Genomic DNA, 21,237 nt, shown 5'->3' on the forward strand with positions numbered 1-21,237 from the left:
TCAAAATGTTTATTTTTGGCACATGCGCAGCGCATGCAGTTCTTGAGCCACTTACAGAAAATGATTCATGAATTTATTGATTGAATGCTGTCTGTATTTAAAGTAGTTCTGAAGTACGTACAATTAAATGTGCTTTTTTCCTGTGAACTACAAACAGTTTCACACATTCTCAAGTCATCATATTTTATAATAGCCAATTTATTTATATTTATTTTAAAAAAAGTGTGTGATGAGAAAATCGCAACACCCACAGTTGACAATATTGGATTTGTTTTGTCTGAGAACTAGTGGGCAGCTTTTGTCCTTGAGCCTGAGTGAGAAGGCTGATTCCCAAAAGGGAAGAAATATCCAGTACTCTCTCATTTGTTCATGAGACCCACGAGCAGGTTTAGCTCTTTTTATTAACCTTTATTTTACTAGGCAAGTCAGTTAAGAACAAATTCTTATTTTCAATGACGGCCTAGGAACAGTGGGTTAACTGCCTGTTCAGGGGTAGAACGACAGATTTTGTACCTTGTCAGTTCAGGGTTTGTACTTGCAACCTTCCGGTTACTAGTTCAACGGTAATACCAACCACTAGGCTACCCTGAACAATATGCCTACATATGAGTGAAGCGAGAATATTGTAGCGGTCGGTCAGGTTGGTATTACCTGCTGTGTGCACACAGGATTTTTATTTGTAAGGGGAAAAGAGATACATATGAAAGAGACATTCCTCGAGTAAATGTATCATTACCTTCTCATATTGTATTAAGTTGTAATTTTATGATACTGTAGATGTCTAATGTAACAAAATGGATCCACCCCTGTCCTAAATTTACTGGACTTTGAACTTCTAATTCCTGACAGACTACAAACTTTGAAAGCCAATAACCAAAGGGAGAGCAAATGTTTGCTTCTTCTTTGACCAAGGGCAGTGTCAGAGCCCTGTAAAAAACAGACAGGAGAACTGCGCATCTCTGCTTGGTTATAACTGCGTGGGAGAAGTCCGTTTTCCATTTCAGTTTTCACATCACATTTGAAGTGCAAGTAATCTACATCTTGCAGTCTCATCTGTGTGTGTGTCTTTGCACATATTCCTGACTAAGGTAATAGTAATTAGGTCATATCTACGGTGTGAAACTTTACAAACTTAAGGGTCTCTCGTTTTCCCTCACTGTGGTTTACAAAGGTGTTGCTATTGCACATTTCCCTAGTATGTACTTAGGCTTTTCTCTCTAAGGTCTAAGTTAGCAGGGAAATGGTGGACTCTGTAGAAGGTGCATTTTCATATCTCATTTGCATTGTCATAGAGGAACGATGCTTGATTCTGGCAACACAACCTTCTTAGAGTATCTGTGCCTTTCAAAGATTAATCCTGGTTTTCATTTGTGCCACAAAGTTGGCTTGGCCCCCCAAAAACATTAAAGGGCCCTTTGTGGAGGGCTTTTTACAGAGAGCTTAATTTCAAATGCCTTTTAATCTGATTTAAGCCGTAGCAGAGATCACATCATTAAAATAGATTTGGGAGGGGGAAAGTATTTGTGTAACTTTGTATCCTGTCCACCTTGATTATTGATTTAACTAAATCGACAGATTTGTTCGAAAAAGGCCCTGCATTTCACACACAGTATCACAGGTACAATGGAAGTAATAAAATAGATCATTTATATTATATAAAGATGATATCTAGCTAATTCAATAAAATTACTAAGCATGGAACAGCTTAATAACTTAATTTGAAAAATGAAAAACTATCCTGTTTGTCAGTGTGGTTATTACCAGAACACTGCCCTTGCCAAAGCATCATCCTACCTAAAAGCCTGATCAAAGGTCATTTGCAATGTCCAACTCCAATATAAGCTTAGCTAAAGCCACTTAATGTCAAAAATCATCCGTCTCAGAACCCTAATTACAACACTGCACGGAAGACAACAAAAAGACAGATTTTTTTTTTTCCCTTGGCCAAGGAAAATGTTGATGGTTCTTGGGAATAGAGATGAATATGTAAGGCTGCAATACAAATTTAATCACAGATGATGCTTCATGTTCTGTGCTGATGTGTGGTGTGGTTAGTATTGTGACATTTCAATCTGCTGATTATATTTAGCAAAAAACAAGACTCATGAACATTAATTCATTGCATACCATTCTCCAGTGATATAATGTGTCCGACATATGTCATCTAGTGGTAGATACTAACAAGCGTTTCTTTCCTTTCCATTTCAGGTTGGCATTAAAGGGCATTACGGCTGACCGGTGGCTTCAAACGCTCTCAATGGATACCATCAGCAATCCAGCATTTATATGTAATTCATCATAACAATGATGAATCAGCCTTCCTACGTTAAAGGGGAAGTTCACACATTTTAACATGCGGCATTATTTTTACTCTTTCTGTGCTTGGAGTTGATCCCCTTCCAAATATTTAAAAAAATGTTTTGTTAGAGAGAAAATTAGTTGTCACTTTAGACATGTTTTCATACTGCATTGTAGTCAAAGTATGTTATAAAATGCCCAAAAACACTCCAAACCAACTCATTACATCAGAATCTCATTCTGGATGTCTCTACACTCAATCTTTGTTTTTTTTCCCCCCACTGTTCAATAAATTCATGTTTGAATGATGCTATTTACAACAAAATTATGCAAATATGGATTTATGGGACAGTGGACATTTCTCTCAAATTGAGTGCAGAGACATTATACAGAATAAGATTGATTTAAAGCATTTCATAACATGCTTCTTTCTACACATTTTCATAATGCAGTGTAGTCTTTAGCGAGTGATGAGAGCAAAATGTGATTTCCAATTTTCTCTAACAAAACTAAATATATAAGAAACAGTTTGGGCGATCAACTGAAGCACAGAAAGAGTGAAGATAAGGCCACATGTAAAAATGGGTAAACTTCCCCTTTAAGGTAGGAAAGCTGATTATTCATCCTTGTTATGACCAATGACTTATATAAACCCTGGATTTCTATCTGCTATGCATTGGCCATTGAGAGGCTTTGAAGCCACCGGTCGGCCATATTGGAACTTCCTCGTAGGAGCAGTCCTCCACAGTATTTCAACTAAATGTTATGTATTTGACAAAATTGTATAAGTATTTTTTGTTGATTTTTAAAATGTATTTTATTGAACCTTTAATCTAGGCAAGTCAGTAAAGACCAAATTCTTACTTACAATGACAACCTACCAAAAGGCCTCCTGCAGGGACGGGGGCTAAGAAAATTACAAAAAAAAAAATTGGACAGAACACAAATGACAAGAGTGATGCCACAACCCTAGATAGAGACCAAAGACAACTTGGAAAGGCAGCAAAACATAACACAGCAGGGTAGCAACACATGGTAGCAGCACAAAACATGGTACAAACATTATTGGGCACAGACAACAGCACAAAGGGCAAGAAGGTAGAGACAATACATCACGCAAAGCAGCCACAATTGTCAGTAAGAGTGTCCATGATTGAGTCTTTGAATGAAGAGATGGAGATAAAACTGTCCAGTTTGAGTGTGTTGCAGCTTGTTCAAGTCGCTAACTGCAGCGAACTGAAAAGACGAGCGACCCAGGGATGTGTGCTTTGGGGACCTTTAACAGAATGTGTCTGGCAGAACGGGTGTTGTATGTGGAGGATGAGGGCTGCAGTAGATATCTCAGATATGGGGGAGTGAGGCCTAAGGGGGTTTTAGAAATAAGCATCAATCAGTGGGTCTTGCGACAGGTGTACAGAGACGACCACTTTACAGAGGAGTATAGAGTGCAATGATGTGTCCTATAAAGAGCATTGGTAGCAAATCTGATGTCCGAATGGTAAAGGATATCTACCCACTCGAGACCACCCTTACCTGCCAATCTATAAATTACATCTTTGTAATCTAGCATGGGTAGGATGGTTATCTGAATCAGGGTTAGTTTGGCAGCTGGGGGGAAAAGAGGAGCAATTTACGATAGAGGAAACCACGTCTAGATTTAACTATAGCCTGCAGCTTTATTATGTGCTGAGAGAAGGACAGTGTACTGTCTAGCCATATTCCCAAGTACTTGTATTAAGTGACTACCTCAAACTCTAAACGCTCAGAGGTAGTAATCACACCTGTGGGGAGAGGGACATTCTTCTTACCAAACCAAATTACCTTTGTTTTGGAGGTGTTCAGAACAAGGTTAAGGGCAGAGAGCTTGTTGTACACTAAGAAAGCTTTGTTGTAGAGCGTTTATCACAAAATCCGGGGAGGGTCCAGCTGAGTATAAGACTATCATTTGCATATAAATGGATGAGAGCTTCCTTCTGCCTGAGCTATGTTGTTGATGTTATTTGAGAAGAGAGTGGGGCCTAGGCTCAAGCCTTGGGGTACTCTCTTGCTGACAGCCAGTGGCTGAGACAGCAGATGTTCTGACTTTACCCCTCTCAAAGAGTGCAGTGTATAGTTAGCAAACCAGACCAAAGACCCCTCAGAGACACCAATATTCCTTAGCCAGCCCACTGTATCAAAAGCTTTGGCCAAGTCAATAAAAATAGCAGCTCAACATTGCTTAGAATCAAGGGCAATGGTGACGTCATTGAGGACCTTTAAGGTTGCAGTGACACATTCATAACTTGAGCGGAAACCAGATTGCATTCCAGAGAGAATACTATAAACATCAAGAAAGCCAGTCAGTTGATTGTTGACAAGTCTTTCCAACACTTGATAAACAGGGCAAAATAGAAATAGGCTTATAAGTTAGGATCCGCTTGATCTCCCCCTTTAAATAAAGTATTGGGGACAGTAACAGTACTCTCTAAAAAAACACTTGAAGGAAAATGTTTGTATAGTTTTTAATTTAGCTCACATAATGTAATTTTAAAGTATGCATTAAGGTGTCTGTAATAGAATAATCATATAAAAAAAATGTAGACGTTAATAAATACATTTTTTATAGCTTCCAAAATATTTTTACGCTTGAGGAGAAGTACCAATATGGTTGCCCGGTGGCTTCAATACAGCGCCCCCTGTTCTGTCATCCAGGGTTAATACACATCATTGGTTATGACATATCAGAGCAACATCATTTGTACCAAAGGGATGTTCTGCGCTACTATCTTGCATCACTCTCCCATGTTGGATTACATATTATTCCACTGAAAACCCAGTCCAAGTAGGTTTCTATTGCACATAACTCTGGCTTTTGAGCACCATGTGAGAATCAGTGTACATTGAGATCGCAAGTCTGCACACAACAAAATGGATTAGATGTATTAATATTTACGATAAGAAACTCGATATAAAAAAATAAGTTAATTGTGGTCATGTCAGATCAGTCAACCAGTGCAGTCACACTGGTCAAAGACCTCAATTCAACGTCTATTATACGTTGGTTCAACATTCTTTTATTTTATTGAAATTATGTAGAAACAGTGTTGATTCAACCAGTATGTGCCCAGTTGATTGTTTTTGTAAGGGGATTTCCCTAAGTCAGTCAGACCCTTCTTTATTCTAGCTATCGTGTGATTTCACAGGAGGATGGTGGTACCTTAATTGGGGAGAACGAGCTTGTGGTAATGAATGGTATCAAATACATCAACCACATGGTTTCCAGGGGTTTGATGCCATTACATTTGCTCCATTCCATCCATTATTATGAGCTGTTCTCACCTCAGCAGCCTCCAGTGTGTGATGTACAATAGTCCTAGGAATCTGCAGCCTCTGTCCTCTCAATCTCCTGAAGTGAAAGCAGAGGCTCAGAATTCTGATAGTTTTGTCCTTGGAAAACAGGATGCCCCTTCCAATCTATTGCTAGTACTGTGCATGTTGCAATCAACTTTAGCAGCATCTTTTTCATCCATGTCCTCCAAGTCTACAAAGGAAAGCACAAAGAGGTTATTCAGCCATAGATTTGAACGTGTCTCTAGTTGTTGTTGACAGATTACTCTTTGTCAACAACCACAGACTCTTAATAATAGCTGAAGAATTGTACCAGACTTTTACTACTCACACTTCAGCACTGTCTTGTACACCTGTGTGTAGCCTCGCTCTGGGTTCTTGCTCAGGTCTTTGTAGTAGTAAAAGCGTAGCTCCTTTGGGTACTGAGTGTAAGACAGGTTGAGGACCAGGGGAATGATCCGGTTGGACATGGGCCCCTCAGAAAGTGCCTGGTGCATCATGTACTGGCACCAGTCATCCAGCAGGAAGTTGGGGGTGATCAGAAGGGCCCAGCAATGGCTGCTCTGCACAGCCTGGCATAGCTCGGTGGGGATGGCACCCCCCACGGTGGCGTCACGTTGCCGCAGGAAACAGCGCAGGCCACATGCCGGTTTCTCCAGGTAAGTGGCCAGACGGATGGCTTCTTCGATGTCCACAGGGCTATGGCACACACACAAGTCGTAGGTCTGGCTCCAACGAATCGTAGAGCTCAGAAAAGGTGGTGGTGGGTTAGGAGTGGAGGTGGGAACCAATGAGGCACCATCGACAGAAGGGGATGGAGTCCTGACCTGTACATGTGGAGAGGAGCTGCTCTGTGGAGACTCTTTTTTCACTAAGAGTCGACGGAACCAACCTGAAACAAGAGAATTAAACATGGGTTCTTTCCAGTGGTGCAAACTACTTAACTATTTATATTTTACTTTTACTTCACTACATTCCTAAAGAAAATAATGTAATTTTTACTCCATACATTTTCCCTGACAGCCAAAATTACTTGCTACATTTTGAATGCTTAGCAGGACAGAAAAATGGTCCAATTCACGCAGTTAATCAAGAGAACATCCCTGATCATCAACTTCCTCTGATCTGACCAATGGACTAAACACACATGCTTCGTTTATAAATGATGTTTGAGTGTGCCTTGGCTATCCGTAAATAAAATAAGAAAATAGTTCCATCTGGTTTCCTTAATATAAGAAATTAAGTGATTTATACTTTTACTTTCGCTACTCAAGTAATGTTAGCAATTACATTTACTTTTTATAATTAAGTATATTTCACAACAAATACTTTTAATTTTAGACTCAAATAGTATTTTACTGGGTGACTCACTTTTACCTGAAACATTTATTAAGTATGACAATTGGGTACTTTTTCCACCACTGGTTCTTTCACATCATAACGGTTTATCAAAATAGGCAAGTTTATATCCAATTTGTGAATAATGTTATATGTTAAATTGATCTACAAACAGTACATGTGGTTTAGGAAAAAATTATTTCAACTTACCGTACATGCTCTTGTCATCATTCTCCAGACTATTGCAATGTTGTACCTCCAATAAGAAAAACTGTACTGTAATATCCTTCGCATTTGATTTCTTTTAATAGATGTGCTGCTCTGTATACACACTAAGCACTTAACAGAGCTGATCACAACACATTAATTCTCATTTATTGAAGCAAAAAAGAAAAGTTATACATTAACTACAAAAAATGTCATAAAACACACCAAAGGGTTCCCTGATACTCCCAGCAGAAAAAGAGGAAGCTGAATCTGTAGCAGCTGCAGCTCACTGTTTGTCTAAATGTCTTGATACCCACAAGGAACAATGTCTCAATAAATTGCAATATAGATACATGTTTTGTCCATAGGGCAGGAGAGGTCTAGCCTATACCTCCACAGACTAAAAATAATCCAACTGTAGCGTGTTTTCTAACGTAGGCTACTTGATCGTCCATCCGTCCAACTGCAGATTCATTATTCTTGTCTGGGTTAGAATCAAATCATTCAGTAGGTAATCAAATATTTTAGGGAACTATGTACGCAACAGGAAGGAAGTCATGCAGTTACCCTTTTAGCCACAACTTTCACAAACAAGCTGTGGCACAACGTGTGATGCATGACAGACCATTAAACAGCTATACATGTAGGCTACTGTATTTATTTCTCAACACCACACGCCATAGTGATAGCCTATGTTATTTGAAGGAAGTATGAATACAGACCAAAACCTTTCATCAGCAAAAGTGTTGTAGTCAGTGTGTCCTTTTAGTGGTTAAGAACATCCGTCTTTCAACCAAATGTCAGTCTTTCAAGGAGATTGACACACCACTAAGTGCATAATATGACAAAACCTACTTTTGAAAAGTGAGAAAATTACAAAACAATGTACGTTTCCATGTGTGATTGGTAAAATAACTCTAAAATGGCCTAAGCCTTTAATAAATGACAGACACTTCATCAGAAAGATGGATTTAGCACCTTGTCCAAGAGGACAAAAATACTGTAAGCTTTAATTTTGGAGCAAAGAAAAGGGGAGGAACTTTCTTTGGCTAGGGATGGGCCTACATGTCAGTATTGTATGTGAGTTGATCCCATAGCAGTAATTGTAGTACCATAGAACCATCTGAAATGCAACAAGATTTGTGTTTTGCATTGGACATAGCTCATTTACAGATGAAAGAGGAAGCGAAACACCCCACTCGAGGGTGGGGGTATTTTCTTGCTCTCCATGTCATCACAAAACTAAGTGTGTATTCGGGGGGAATGTGCATGGTGGAGACCTGGTTTGGACTTTCCACCGTAGTGGCACCTAAGGAAACATCTACACACCTCCCTGAGCACTGACGGGACAATCCCTTGAAAGCCCTCTGTTGCCACGAAATAGTGGGATCATGCGAAGCCAACAACAGGGAACGCAGGAGAGTCGATTAGGAAGAGACTAATTCGCTCCCTATGACTCTCCGACGTTATCATAGTGAGCGGAGCTGTGACCTCCCTAATTAGCTCCGACCCCAAAGGACGACTGTCTAAGGCATGTATAGGGAAGGGAACATCAGACACAATAGGGATCCCTAATCTCATAGCAAAGGAACGGTCGATAAAGTTCCCAACTGCGCCTGAATCTACTAGCGCCTTATGCTGGGAACGTGGGGAAACCTCGGAAATTCTAGCGACAACCACGTGTGCAACAGGGAGCTCTGGGTGAGTGGTGTGCCTACTCACCAACACTCCGCCGGATACCTCTACCTCCCGGGGATGGATCAGCAGCGATGGGGGATATAACTGACGTATCCCGATCAGAAAGTCCGCGGGAGGCCAACAGGTTATCCAACCGGATCGATAGGTCCACCAGCTGGTCCAGTGTAAGGGTGGTGTCCCTGCAGGCTAGCCCCCGAAGAACGTTCTCTCGTAAGCTACACCTGTAGTGATTGATCAGGGCCCGCTCATTCCATCCCACGCCGGCCGCCAGAGTTCTAAAGTCCAGCGCAAAATCTTGAGCGCTCCTCATCCCCTGACGTAGATGAAATAGGCGTTCCCCCGCCGCTCTCCCCCCAGGTGATGATCGAATACCACCCGGAAACAGCGGGCGAACTCCTCATAATCATCCAACGTCTGACCTTCCCTGCCCCAGATGGCGTTGGCCCATTCCAGGGCTTTACATTCAGACAGGAGGTGAGGGCACTCACTCTCTCGCATCCCAAAGGGGCTGGCTGGACAGGTGCCAGGTAGAGCTCCAGCTAGAGTAGGAACCCCTGACACCCGACAGCTGTCCCATCATACGCTCTCGGAAGCGAGAGCTGAATCTCACCGGATCCTGATGACGGAGGGGTGGACATCACGGTAGGTAATGGTGGAACCTGAGGAGACGACACAGGGTGCACGGGTAAACCCCTCCCCCTCCTCTCTCATCGGTCCATGGTTTGATTCTGTCAGAGTCTATCTAAAAGACAGCGAAGGAGTCAGGCGCAGGACACAGATGAGAGTGACAATCACTGATTTACTCAATCCAAAACGTAACAAAATCCCGTTCCAAACAAGAACAAAAGAGGACTCAAACTACAACACACCGGAATACACGAAAGACAATCACGCACAAAACAGAAAGGGAAACCAGAGGGTTAAATAAGGAACATAATTATGAGATGGGAACCAGGTGTGTAAACAGACGAAACAAAAGGAAAAATGGAACATGGATCGGTGGCGGCTAGAAAGCCGGTGACGTAGACCGCAGAACGCTGCCCGAACAAGGAGAGGGAACAGCTTCGGGTGGAAGTCGTGACAGTTTTAAATGTGCCATTTTGACATTATTTTGACACTGGACACTGGACAATTTTAACACAATTTTAACATCATTTAAAGAAGATACATTTTAGAAATAGGCGGGGTTTATGACTTTGTGGCAATCACAGAAAATCAATGTTTTTTGTATGCTGATGATGTGGCTCTATGGAACAGAAGTGGAAATGTGAAATATGTGATGAGGAAGATGCAAGAAGCTGTGGAAATGTTGGGTGGTCCTTTGCATGGGTTGATGTATGTTTCCTTTGACAATCAGTCTTCCAGATAGATGACACAGGCACAGGAACCTTGGTATAAAACTCTAGTAATAAAATGCCATTGCAGACAGAGATTCACATCCAGAATACCTCAGTAGTCTATAGTAAAGATCTGTGTGGCGAAACAGGAGACAACGCTCTTTATACTAGTTGGTGTGGACAACCTACCGTCAATCATACCTTACCATTCTATCTAAAATGAGAAAAAACATGTCTAGACTGTGGTTTCTCTCTCTACTATCTCGGCCTTGAGCCTGCATGACTATCAGTAGGAGCAGACAATTCTCAGCCTGAGAACTAAAGCAGTACATCTCCATTTACCCAGTACTTTTCCATCATTGCGCATTGCAAGCATACAAAGGTCATCACATATATACAGTAATCATGGCATTGGCTGAATCCGATGCGTATACCCAAATAATTCTCCGCAGCTGCCACCACATCAATTTTAATTGTTATTCTTTTTTAGGACTGGGTTGGATCGCATCCAACTTTTAGGGTTAATACATCGCCACCTACTGTACTGGAGTGTGAGTCCAGTCACAGCCAACCTACTGTACATTACATTCTCTTCATTAGTCATGTTCCTCTAAGAAAGTGAAATAGAGCCCTAGACACCACTTCCTACCAATTTCCTCCACCCGATTACACCACCCCAACCCCATCCAGCCTCTCTAACCCTTTCACACATCTCTCCCTATCTATGTCATACAGTTCACAAAATATCAACACATGCTCCACCGTTCCTCCACTAAACACTCCTCACACAGACCTGTTTCATGTCTCCCTATCATCCAACCTATCATTCAAACCTGTGTGCCCAAACGTAATCTACTCCACATAACTTCCTCTGACCTAAATCTCATAGGATTGCGGTGGGAACCATGAAACCACGTCTTTGGAATGCCCCACAAGGGTGAAAGAGAATGAGGTGGCCAAAGGCAGGGTTGTACAGAGCATTTCATACACAGTAGCTGTAAAATGGTTGAGAGTTTGAATGGTGCACCAGAAGAGTCCATGGTGCTGAATAGGCGTACACTGCAGGCTGCAGAGGTTGCCTTTCAACAGCAGGATCCTGACGTTTTAAAGGTTAAGAAGGTGGACATTGTGGCCTTTATAACTATTGTAATTAATGGCACTGCCAAGGTGGAGAGGAGGTCCAGGAAGATAGAAATCATAGTGGATGTGGCGGATTGGTTCCTGGGGCTGAAAGATTTCTCAGTAAAGGAGTTACATGGAAAATTGGCACAAGCTGTACAAACCTCTCAGGTCCTAGAGCCTGAGAAGGAAGATATGGGATAATTAAAAGAAGGAAGGAAGCGTTTTGTTTGTTTTGGCAATGTATTATTTTTATTAGGGTGGATTAAGTTCGTTTCACTATTACGTATGGATAAAATACATTTATTTATTTATTAGTTATTTGCATTGCCGCCATCCAGTAGGTGGCGGAAATCCTCCTTTTTGGGTTGGAGTCCAACCATAAAACAAGAAGAAGGAAATATTATTATTAAGAGCTTTGACTTCAGAAGCACGAAAGGGTATGTTGAGTGGTGGTGCCCCATCCTCCCAGGCTGTTGGCATGGTGCAGGAGCAGATAGTGTTAAAGTAATGGAATGGGGTAGTGGGTTTTTAATGACTGTAGGGTTAGTTGGAAGGGTGTATTTATTTTATAAAATATTTCCTTTTCACGTTTTCCCATTTCTTATCACAAAGTATAATGGATTTTAATTATAGTCCAGTTTGTGGCAGTAATTACCACATTTTGGATGCCAACCGCCGTTAAACCTCGAAGAAGAAGACTATTTCCTGGTCTTGCATCTGATGTGTCAAACAGTTTTAGTGGAGGTAGCTAGACTTGGGAGGACATTTTTCATCAGATAGTGTATACCTGATTAGATTTCCTTCTCGAGGTGGAAGGCACTTAAAAGATTCGTCGGCTCACTTATTTTTAACGTTTTTTTTTAAAGGTTCTCCTTTTCACGTTTTTGTTAGTGTTTGTTTTCTTTACTTTGGTATATTCTCTCGTGCACATGGTGGCAAGATGCTGGATTTCTTCACCATCTTCAGTAAGGGAGGCATAGTGTTGTGGTGTTTTCAGGGAACCGGTGTTACAGAATCCTTCACCGGGCCTGTCAATGCGCTGATCCGCTCCGTGATCCTTCAGGTAAGAGATGCTTTCAAATCAAGGGACAGCTGTCATGTTTCCGTGCCGCCTAGCGGTGTGTATTTATGGTTGTTTTTCAGTATGCGCCAGAGCGTCGCCACTTCTTCAACAAACTGGCTAGCTAATTTAGCTAGGTAGCTTTCGTAGATACACATGTAAATTATTCTTTGTCTAAACTAAATATGATTTATGTTTTGGTCAAGTTAGCGCAGTTGTTAGCTAGCTACCTAATGTTAGGATTGAGCTAGCTATATGTTTGCGTAATACAGACATGACATGGAGGATTTGGGAACTGGGGGTTACACGAGCACAAATGATTTTGCCAGCCACATGACAATAGCACAGCATAGTGGGATTATCCCAAAAATGCAAGGCTATTACCACGTTGCTAGCTAACGTTAGATGTCAAATATTTATACTGAACAAAAATATAAATGCAACATGCAACAATTTCAAAGATGGTACTGCATTACAGTTCATATAACGAAATCCGTCAACTGAAATACATTAAGGCCCTAATCTATGGATTTCACATGACTGGGAATACATTTTTTGGTACCAGATACTATTTAAAGGTTGGGGTGTGGTCTGGATCAGAAAACGAGTCAGTATTTGGTGTGAACACCATGCAGTGCAACATTCCTTAACATAGAGTTATTCAGGCTGTTGATTGTGGAATGTTGTCCCACTCCTCTTCAATGGCTGTGTAAAGTTGCTTGATTTTGACGAAAATTGGAACAAGCTGTAGTACACTTTGATCCAGAGCATCCCACACATGCTCATTGGGTGACATGTCTGGCGAGTATGCAGGCCATGGAAGAACTGGGACATTTTCAGCTTCCAGGAATTGTGTAGAGATCCTTGTGACATGGGCCGTGCATTATCATGCTGAAAGATTAGGTGATGGTGGAGAATGAATGACACAACAATGGACCTCAAAATTTGATTTGACATCCTATTTGTCACATGTGCCGAATACAACCGGTGTAGACCTTACTGTGAAATGCTTACAAGCATTTATAAATTTGTGCCAAACATTTGAGAGAAATAAGCTTTTTGTGCGTATGGAACATTTCTTGGATCTTTTATTTCAGCTCATGAAACATGGGACCAACACTTTACATGTTGCATTGATATTTTTGTTCGGTGCAGAACATATGAGAAATGTTTACATTTCAGTGATGAAACCTCTGATCTGTGTTACGGTATTGAGTAGCCTAATGTTAATGCTTCCCTGATTTTATTTTTATTTATTTATTTTTTTATATTTATTTTTTGTTTTGTTTCAGGAACGCAGTGGCAACAATTCCTATACTCATGATGCCTTGAGTCTTAAGTACAAACTCGATAATGAGTTTGAGCTGGTTTTTGTGGTAAGTTTCATATAGAAATGTGATTATAATGCACTGTAGTTCTATTTCCTGAAGGAAAATACCATACTAGCATACAGCAGTGTTAGCTTCTCATGCCGTCTATGGTGTGGACTCAACTGACCATGTTTGTCTGTCTGCTTTTTTTTTGTACAGGTGGGTTTTCAAAAAATCCTGACGCTGACGTATGTTGACAAGTTCATAGATGACGTACAGCTCCACTTCAGGGATCGCTATAAGAATGAGCTGGAGCAAAAGGGGGCCCGTACACTGTTGAGCAGCTGTTTTGCATTTGAGGATGACTTCAAAATGCTTCTTTGGTAAGCAGTTTCACATCTTAGGGCTGATACTCCATACAGAGCTGAACTAATGGTGCATAAAGAGATTCATATTATACTGAGCCTGTGAAAGGGGAACAAGCCAAGGCTCCAGCCAGTGCGCAGAAGACAGTGGAGAATGGTAACCAGGGCTTGACCCAGGAGGAGATCATTCAGAAGAAGAGAGAGGAGTTTATACGCAAGCGCATGTGGGCACCTGCAGAGAAGCCCAGGTGAGTGGGGGGAGGAATGGAACACAATGTGGTTAAAGTTCTAATTTGGAATGTTAATGACAGTTGTTTCAGTATGGAAAGTCACGTTGTCTCTTGCCTTCCAGTAAGTCCCCCAAACCTGTGAAGGAGAAAACCAAGGGGAAAGAGAAGCGGGTGTGGACCTTGGGTGGCAGCAGCACCAAGGAACTGGACTACAGCCAGTGTAATGGCAACGGAGATCATGCTACTGGGGTCCATGTCCTGGATGCTCAAGCTGACCCGGTATGTGCCTGTTGGGTTTGAGAGCAGCAGAGACAATATTGCCTGGTTGTACCAGAGTGAATATCTGTGCTCACATTATTTGAAAAGTGAAATAATTGTGAGTGCAGTGGTCACTGGTTTAACCAGACTAGAGCTATTATCCTTCAGGGATGCTCTGTTGGTACCTTAATAAATAAGGCCCATGTGGTGTAGAAGTGCTTAGTTTATAGGAATTGCACATCTTAATGAAGTCTTGTCTTGTTGTCCAGGGGATGCAGCTGAGCTCGATGAAGGGTGACCTGCTCGCTGTGGATTACGAGTCCAGCGAGGAAGAGGAGGAAGATGCGGTGGAGAAGGTGGTAGTTGCTGACACAAGCAAACAAATGTGAGACCCTTAGATTATTAAATGTGTCAGATAATAAGAAGCATGGCTAAGGAATGTAAGCTTTGAATGGGACGTTGTGCCCTGTTGCACCTGACGACTTAAGTATCCATTCCATTTTTTAGCCCCAAAAGGGGTGCTTATGGGGGGATGTTTGGGATGCTCAAGGGCCTGGTGGGTTCCAAGAGTCTGAGCCAGGAGGACATGGAGCCAGTTCTGGACAAGATGAGGGACCACCTCATCGGTATGGACTCCTCTGTTCCCCACTACAGTATCAGTTTAACACACGCACTCCCCTATGTATTTATTTAGACTGTGAAGCTAAAACTTTACATTTGGCCCTGTACTCCATTATTTTGGATTTCAGGTCAAATGTTTCATATCAGGTGACCGTACAGAATGTCATTTTTTTTTTGTGTATTTTTGTACATATGTTTTAACGTTTAGAAATGAAAGCACTATGTATCTCGTCCCTCCATTTGAAGGTGTCGTACGTATATGAAATAATTCACTTGTGGGGTAGTCAAGTTTAGTATTGGTCCCATATTCCTAGCATGCAATGACATCTAGTTACAAACTTGTTAGCTGCATTTAAAGTTTGTTGTGTTACAGATTATGTTGTGGACAATAGAAAAGAATGGTAAATAATGTTCACTTATGGTGAAAATAATAATGTTCTTGAACATGGCAGCCTGTGACACATTCCGTGCAGGGGCCGTGGAGCAGCTGCGTACCCACCATCCACATTAATGTGGATGCTACCATGATTACGGATAATCCTGAATTGTGAATAAGGAGTGAGAAAGTTAGAGGGATAAATATCATACCCTCCTAACATCCCTTGTTATTGGTAATGGTGAGAGGTCCGCATGCCTTGGTGGTATGATCTTTGTGCCTCTAACTTTCTCACTCATCATTATTAATGATTAATTCATGATTATCTGTAATCATGGTAGCATCCACATGTACTTCAAATGGGGGAGTAGATGCATAACGTGCTTTCAATTCTATATGCTTAAACATGTATGAAAATACCCTCAAATAAAAGGTGACATTCTGTACTGTCGCCTCATATGAAACATTTAATCTCAAATCCAAAATGCTGGAGTATGGAGACAAATGTTTTGTCTTCACTGTCCAAATAAATACATAAGGGAGTGTACATAACTAGCCAAACTTGATTTGTTCATGTCCTAGTTCACCTGAGGGAAAGCTTCACAGTCGACTTGTATTCATTGAATTTTCTGTCATCAATTGTTTTTGCAGCTAAGAATGTAGCAGCTGAAATTGCCTCCCAACTCTGTGACTCTGTAGCCAAGAAACTGGAGGGCAAAGTCATGGGTACCTTCACTAGTGAGTACAACTGTCTTCCACCCACCCAGCCAGTCAGAATATAATAAGTCCACATTAGAATGAGTTTACCTGTGGAGAGATTGAAGTGAACTAGATGGACTTCTCTCCCCCAAAGCGATGCGAAGACACTGCACAACAGTTGAGTATACCTCTTGCTCTAATAAAGCCCTCTCTCTCTAGCTGTGGCATCAACAGTAAAGGGGGCCCTGCAGGACTCCCTGGTCCAGATCCTGCAACCAAAGCGGCGTGTGGACATCCTGAGAGACGTCTTGGAGGCTCGGAGCCAGCGCAGGCCCTTCGTCATCACCTTCTGTGGGGTCAACGGGGTTGGCAAGTCCACCAACCTGGCCAAGGTTAGATCCACCAGTGTGTCAATGTTTTTTTTCCTGTTAATCCATCATATTGAAAACATTGGTATTGCTGGGGATTTTAAACCTGGGTTGCATCCATTTAACCAAACCAGGTCCTGGTTGGGACTTTCCTGGCTGTACTATGACCTAGATAACCTAGTAAGCCCCCATTCAGACCACAGAAAAACCAGCAGGGAAAATATTGTTTTATTTACTGAAACCCACCATCCTCTGTGTGCAGATCTCTTTCTGGCTAATCGAGAACGGTTTCACCGTGCTGATAGCAGCCTGTGACACATTCCGTGCGGGGGCCGTGGAGCAGCTGCGTACCCACCAGCGCCGCCTTAACTCCCTGCACCCCCCTCAGGATGACAGGGGACGCCCCGTAGTGCAGCTTTATGAGAAAGGCTACGGGAAGGATGCCGCTGGCATCGCCATGGAGGCTATCGCCTATGGTAACCATAACATGCCCCAGCTTGCCATTCATATATTAGATCATTTTAGCCCCATAGTATGCAATAGCTCTCTGATCTCAATTAAATGTATGGTGATATGCAGGAGGGGTTCACGAATGCTTCTTAATGTATCACATATAAACTGAGTACATGGACCAAGCCAGACATCCATTCAACCAAGTGAAGAAATCCTCCTTTGTCTCCCCGTCTCTGTCCAGCCCGTAACCAGGACTTTGATGTGGTGCTGGTGGACACTGCTGGACGGATGCAGGACAACACCCCGCTGATGACGGCCCTGGCCAAGCTGATAGCTGTCAACATGCCTGACCTGGTGCTGTTTGTGGGGGAGGCTCTAGTGGGCAACGAGGCTGTCGACCAGCTAGTAAGTCCTTTTAGAACATATAACATCCTACTGTTTCATCAGCCTGTGACACTCAGATCCCTAGAAGATAAAAAACGGACTACCAAATAAATTTGCATCCGTTTCGAATATTCTTGAGTTTATTTTGGATTATGCTATATCTTTAGATTTTTTCTGGATCAAAAAAAGGACCCTGTCTTGGTGTAAAAACATTTGAGAATTTCTAAGCCAATTTCCTAAAATTGTTGAATATTGGAGCGAAGCGATTTAGTTTTTTTTGCAGTTAAACTAATTTATTTTAATTCTACATTCTGCCATGGAGCTGAGAACTTTTCACTTCTAAAGCTAGTTTCCTACAATGCTATGTAATTTGCCATAGCTTATGCTGTGTTTTGCTAATACAATAGCCAGATGAATAGTGCTAAATTCTGCTAAATTTTCAATTCACCTTGACTGTCTAGCTTTTATTTGGGTTATTGTTACTTGTCGAAGATTATATTATAAAAACATGTATGGGGAAAGTCTTTTGTACATACTTAGTTTTTTTGTCGTTTTAAGTTTACACCGAAAGAGTTTCTCTATCCCAAATACTTACATTACATTACATTTTTACAGTGTTTGGATTTAGGTGATCTGAAAAAAAAAACTTAGGCAGCCCATCCAAGGATTAAAATGGCATAAAAATATGAGCTTTACTTACAACCCTAGAAAGTTGAAATGGGCTATGCTACTGGATTATATTTTTCAATATTGTCATGCAGAGGGCACATTTTACATTTGGCAGACACTCTTATAGAGAGCTTTACAAGAGCAATTAGGGTTCAGGTGCCTTGCTCAAGGGCACATCAACACATTTATCACCTAGTCGCTCGGGGATTCGAACCAGCAACCTTTCCGTTACTCACCCGCTCTGCTTCACCGCTAGGCTACCTGATGCTTACTGTAACTGTTTGTTGATTTGCATAGCTGTCTCATGTTGCACTCCACACTATAACGAGTGCGATACTTTACTTTCAGGTGAAATTTAACCAGGCGTTGGCTGATCACTCCATGTCTGATAAGCCACGTCTCATTGATGGGATCGTTCTCACCAAGTTTGACACCATTGATGACAAGGTTTGTATGCCATTAAATACATGTAAAAATAAAACAAGTTTCCTGATCTTTCTTATATCTCTCAGATATAGGACAGACACTTCAGAACAAACTTCACTTTTATATTTTGTTGGGACCATCTGTTCCATGTAGTGAGTCTGTTATTTAATCAATTTGTATGGGCTAATAGCAGTAAGGACAAAAATAATCAAATATATACAGTACCAGGCAGTTTGTACACACCTACTCATTTAAGTTTTCCTTTATTTTTATTACATTATAGAATAATAGTGAAGACAACACTATATAAAATAACACATGGACTCACGTAGTAACCAAAAGTGTTAAACTAATCAAAATATATTGTGAGTTTCTTCAAAGTAGCCACCCATTGACTTAATGAGTGCTTTCCACACTCAACCAGCTTCATGATGTAGTCACCTGGAATGCTTTTCCAACAGTCTTGAAGGAGTTCCCACATATGCTGAGAACTTGTTGGCTGCTTTTCATTGTCTCTGCGGTCCAACTCATCCCAAACCATCTCAATTGTGTTGAGGTCAGGTGTTTGTGGAGGCCAGGTCTTCATGACTCTCCTTCTTGGTCAAATAGCCCTTACCCAGCCTGGGGGTGTGTTTTGGATCATTGTCCCGTTGAAAAACAAATGATAGGATGGCGTAACTGTGTGTGCTGCAGAATGCTGTGGTAGCCATGCGCCTTGAATTCTAAATAAATCCGACAGTGTAACCAGCAAACCACCACCTCCGTGTTTCACAATATGAACCACACATGTTGAGAGCATCCATTCACTTACTCTGTGTCTCACAAAGATAGAGGTTGGAACCAAACATTTGGACTCGTCAGACCAAAGGACAGATTTCCACCTGTCTAATGTCCATTGCTCATTTCTTGGCCCAGCAAGTCTCTTCTTTGTTATTGGTGTCCTTTTAGTAGTGGTTTCTTTGCAGCAATTTACCATGAAGAATCTCTGAGCAGTTGATGTGTCTGTAACTTGAACTATTTGAAGCATTTATTTGGACTGCAATCTGAAGTGCAGTTAACTGTAATGAACTTGTCCTGCTGCAGAGGTAACTCCGGTTCTTGTGGTGGTCCTCATGAGAACCAGTTCCATAGCGCTTAATGGTTTTTGTAATTTTCCTGATGGACTGTCGTTCTTGCTGTAATATGGACTTGGTCTTTTACCAAATAGGGCTATATTCTGTATACCACCCCTACAATGTCACAACACAATTGACTGTCTCAAACACATTAAGGAAAGAAATTTTACAAATTACCTTAAGGCACACCTGTTAATTGAAATGCATTCCAGGTGACTACCTCAAGAAGCCGGTTGAGAGAATGCCAAGGCAAAAGGTGAATACTTTGATTTAAAACATGTGTTCATACAATGTAGAAAATAGTGAAAATAAACCCTAGAATGAGTAGGCGTCAACTTGACGGGTACTGTATATATTGCTATAATTCAAACGCATCCTTGGTCTGACCATCTTAAAACGATTCCATATAACTTAGACGACCCCCCCCCCCCCCCCCAAGCGTACTCTTATGGGTTAACAGAATGTCAAAGTTGAGACAATTGTTTGATGGAAGTCAAAGCTTTTAAATGCTGTTTAGGACACCCTAATCGGTAAGAACAGAAGTCTGCGTGGTTTGTGGTTGCAAAGCTGACGTCACTCCTCCCTTCAGGTTGGTGCTGCTATCTCAATGACCTACATCACAGGGCAGCCCATTGTGTTTGTCGGCACGGGGCAGACCTACAATGACCTGCGGAGCCTCAATGCCCGTGCTGTGGTGGGCGCCCTTATGAAGGCCTGAGTGGCTGCTGCCTGCATCTGTTCACCACCATTGTGACAAAGCCAACCACAAACACTGCGCTTTGAGATGTCTGGTCCTGCAGTTCACATCCTCCACATGGCACCAAACGCAAAACTCACAGGCTTCCTCCCAGCTCCGTCTGGGAACGGGGCGGTTGTTGACTTTTTAAGCAACATTGCACTAAGATCTCTTGCATCCTCTTGAATTTGGACCAACAGTTTAAAGTGATGCAGTGAAGTTCAACAAGAGACATTTCCATCTGATCAAATAGAAAATGTCATTCACTTCCTGGCATTGTCTTTTTCCCCTTCACTTCAATGAGAAAATGGCAGGTATGAAAGCTTGCTAGAGGTGACACGTTTCAGCAGCCACCCTGTCCCTGAGTAAAGCTTAGTGACCATAGTGCCTATCCCGTCTCCCTGAAGCATCACCACTGCAGAGGTGATGGTCTGTCTGCTGAAAACATCTAAGCCTGCACAACACTAACTCTTGTTTCTCTCGCTCTCCATGATGGACCCCTATGCTCCCTTCTTCCTCCGAATTGGAGTTCAATTTGGTGGAGGTGAAGAGACATGGGTTATTACATTTGCGGTTAAAAGTCCAGAGACGTCAAAGGTCTCTGGACAACAGCTTTCTACCCCTTTGTCATTTTGAAAACAAAATAAAAAGGGTCAAAATGACAAGTCTTACATTTTTCCAGTCCCATGTGTCAATTTGAGAATGTAAACATTTCTAAATAAAGCTGTTATGATAGCCTGTAACAACTTATGGTTTTGTTATGTAACTATCTTATGTTTATACGTTTTCCAATTCCAACCTTGGAACATAAATGCTGATAGTGTGGTCTGGATAACAAAG

General features: G+C 41.7%; 1 protein-coding gene and 1 pseudogene across 2 annotated transcripts; one reads left to right on the plus strand and one right to left on the minus strand.

Moving 5' to 3' along the window:
- Positions 1-2,818: 2,818 nt before the first annotated feature.
- tirap (toll-interleukin 1 receptor (TIR) domain containing adaptor protein) lies at positions 2,819-9,850 on the minus strand. Of its 2 annotated transcripts, none has more exons than XM_064985086.1 (3): positions 8,893-9,850; positions 5,957-6,517; positions 2,819-5,818 (listed from the first exon to the last, which is right to left on the minus strand). In XM_064985086.1, the coding sequence occupies exons 1-3, from the start codon at positions 9,176-9,178 to the stop codon at positions 5,703-5,705; spliced, it is 963 nt and encodes a 320-aa protein (XP_064841158.1). In that variant the 5' UTR covers positions 9,179-9,850; the 3' UTR covers positions 2,819-5,702. The 2 variants fall into 2 exon arrangements, with proteins under 2 accessions (XP_064841158.1, XP_064841159.1); XM_064985087.1 differs by lacking the exon at positions 8,893-9,850 and adding an exon at positions 7,174-8,831 and having other exon boundaries at positions 2,820-5,818.
- Positions 9,851-11,755: 1,905 nt separating this feature from the next.
- Positions 11,756-21,186, plus strand: LOC135553031 (signal recognition particle receptor subunit alpha-like; annotated as a pseudogene).
- The last annotated feature ends 51 nt before the right edge of the window (positions 21,187-21,237 follow it).

Source organism: Oncorhynchus masou, chromosome 13, assembly GCF_036934945.1.
Source record: "Oncorhynchus masou masou isolate Uvic2021 chromosome 13, UVic_Omas_1.1, whole genome shotgun sequence".
Taxonomy (NCBI): domain Eukaryota; kingdom Metazoa; phylum Chordata; class Actinopteri; order Salmoniformes; family Salmonidae; genus Oncorhynchus; species Oncorhynchus masou.